This window comes from Halyomorpha halys, unplaced genomic scaffold, assembly GCF_000696795.3.
Source record: "Halyomorpha halys isolate HHAL.00 unplaced genomic scaffold, Hhal_1.1 Scaffold83.1, whole genome shotgun sequence".
Lineage (NCBI taxonomy): Eukaryota > Metazoa > Arthropoda > Insecta > Hemiptera > Pentatomidae > Halyomorpha > Halyomorpha halys.
This window is the reverse complement of record NW_027115065.1, coordinates 377,966-380,528: the sequence shown is the minus strand read 5'-3', so window position 1 is coordinate 380,528 and position 2,563 is coordinate 377,966. Positions and strand designations below refer to the sequence as shown.

At 34.6% G+C, this 2,563-nt stretch overlaps 1 protein-coding gene across 2 annotated transcripts in view; it reads left to right on the top strand.

Moving 5' to 3' along the window:
* tobi (target of brain insulin) overlaps nt 1-2,563 on the top strand; it is a 210,036-nt gene that overhangs the window by 9,201 nt on the left and 198,272 nt on the right. For both annotated transcript variants that reach the window (XM_067052159.1, XM_014439317.3), the window contains exons 2-4: nt 638-784; nt 922-1,211; nt 1,294-1,457. In XM_067052159.1, the coding sequence (XP_066908260.1) occupies nt 638-784; nt 922-1,211; nt 1,294-1,457 (601 nt within the window). The remainder of the gene's footprint in view (nt 1-637; nt 785-921; nt 1,212-1,293; nt 1,458-2,563) is intronic.

Genomic DNA, 2,563 nt, shown 5'->3' with positions numbered 1-2,563 from the left:
TAGAATATAAGTATAAATAAATCTTATTTATTATATCATATACTTATTTATTATATTTCTCGACCTTTATTCAATCTCAACTTACATCTTTATTTTTTGTCTTCTTTCTAGTGAAAAGAAAATTATATACAAATGAACTTAAAGGAGAAACAAAAATAGTATTAATATAAAATAGACGATGATTAAAATAAACATGATGGTAAAAATGAAAAGGAGACATAATAACACTTAAAAATAGAAAAGTAGATATGAGAAAACAAAATTTAACACACTAAAAGACTGAAAATAAATAAGTAAGTTTAGATTAAATAAAGACTGAGAAATAATAAATAATGGCAATAATAATAATAATAATAATAAATGAGTAATAAAAGTAAGGTGGTTCTGATTTGTTGTTTACTTCTTTATTATATTTCTCGACTTTTAATCTCAATTTACTTCTTTAAGCTGTTCTAGTTGGTAACTTTAGAGACTTTTGAAACGTCGGAAAATAAATAGTAACTATTTTTCTCTCTCTTTTCACCACACCCCCTGATCATCTTCTCCAATTATGATATCTATGGTTTTAGTCTCTAAACTTCCAATTTCAAACTTCCCCACTGAAAACTTATATTAATGAAAATAAAATTTGTTACAGTTTTTACAGGAGTGGGTGTAGGAGTGTTGCTACTGCTGGTAGGAGCGACAGCGTTGTTCAAAGAGAAGATAAGCAGCCCGCCATATGCTCAGGTTTTTGCATCTAGGTCTTCTGCTGATGTCACTCTCTTCTCTGGACCTAGGAGTGGTGAGTTAACTTTAATCACCGTCCTTATGGTTAATGAATATATATTTAATTAATTAGAGGATACTCTATGTATTTAATTACCATAGTTAGTTCAGTTTCCCAAGGCTAGTTAGAACTCATCTACTAATTATTTTTAGAATTGAAACACACCTTCGACCTCCGTTTCGATGGGGAGGTTGGCAATCCTAAGTACTGTGGAGAAAATGATGATGATGTATGTGTACATTGGGAGAAATCAGCTAAGCTACTTATCACTAAGAAACCTAAGGGAATGTGGAATGTGAACATTGAAGCCGAACAACCCATTCACATCTGCTTCCCCCTGGAAGGCCACCAACTCTACGGAGGAATGGTCCTAACGACGTACCCAGCTCAACGAACCAATTTCACACAAATTCCCTTCTACACTGGCGACTATAGCAGAGCAGTAAGGAATTAACTATATTTTGTTTGGTTTCATCAAGAATAAATTGTAGAAAATGAATTTAAATACTTCTTATAACTTTTAGGGCCGAGTCCAGAGCGTTTTGGAACGGTACTGGTACACCTCTGGAGGTTTGAACCTTAGGGTGGACCCAGATGTACCACTGTTTGTCAGCCAGGACGAAACACAGCTGTGTCTCACCGCCAAAAAAGAATTCCCCTACTCAAAGGATGCTCCCCTCAGGATGACGTATGTTAATTTAAATGCTCACAGTTTTATGTCATAATGTCTTTTAGTATTACAAAGAGAGTTAAAAATAACAAATTAATCTCTTCCTTCTCACCCTGGCTAGAACAGGTCGTTTACATAAAGTATATGATTACCCATCCTTCCTACTGTAGAGGGGTATAGCTTCAAAACGAGCTCCATCCACATTTTTCTGAAATGCCTTTTTTCTCTATTCTCTGAATCTTATTTAAATTTAAATCTGATTTTGGAATGAACTCTTTCACAATCTGATTTGGAAAAGCCTTGAAAGAATGGAAGATTACACATTTTAACAAAATTTCAATTTTTAGATTGAAAATTTAAAAAAAAAATTAAGAAAATTTCAGGCACTATTAGTAAGTTAGAATCTTTTTTTGGAATATTGGAATGACTGAAAATTTTCCCCTAATGGGAATCATGTTTAACCAGAAAATGTCTATAATCTGTAACCCATTTAAATAAGTGATTACCAATTTATATAATTTTTAATTGGATCTTAGGTATGGCGAATCCCACATCAATAGTTAGAGTTTAAGGTTTCATTGATAACTGAGGTGTCACTATATCATTCATAAAGAGATATTTATGTGTCCCACAGTTAATCTTGAGGAAACTTCTTACAGTGACCTGGGCTCTGTTTCATAATGAAAGCTAATAGTATTAGTTCATAGTACAAGTATACAAACAACTTGGTTGAATAATAAATGATAACAATGCAATGCACGAACCTATCTCAAGCAGACATGTACCGACCTCTTCTCGGTCACAGCTGCATGGACTAGGCCTATAAATAAGGGACTCTAAATCCCCTGAATTTGATCTTAGATCCACATCCTTTCCTGGGTCTAGTCATGGCACAGGTGGCGTATACACTGCTTGAGATAGAGAAGTTCATTGCTAATCTATTCTCACAAAAGTTGTTATTTTGTACGTCCACCTGAGACGATGCCATATCTCCTCTCCTTCACTCCAGCAGTCTTAGTCCGTCCGCTTCATCTCAGCAACTAAGATTGTAACTTAATCCTTAACGGTTACACTGGTCCGTCCGCTTCATCTCGGCAACCAGTGTAATTTCCCGTCTCTCCCCG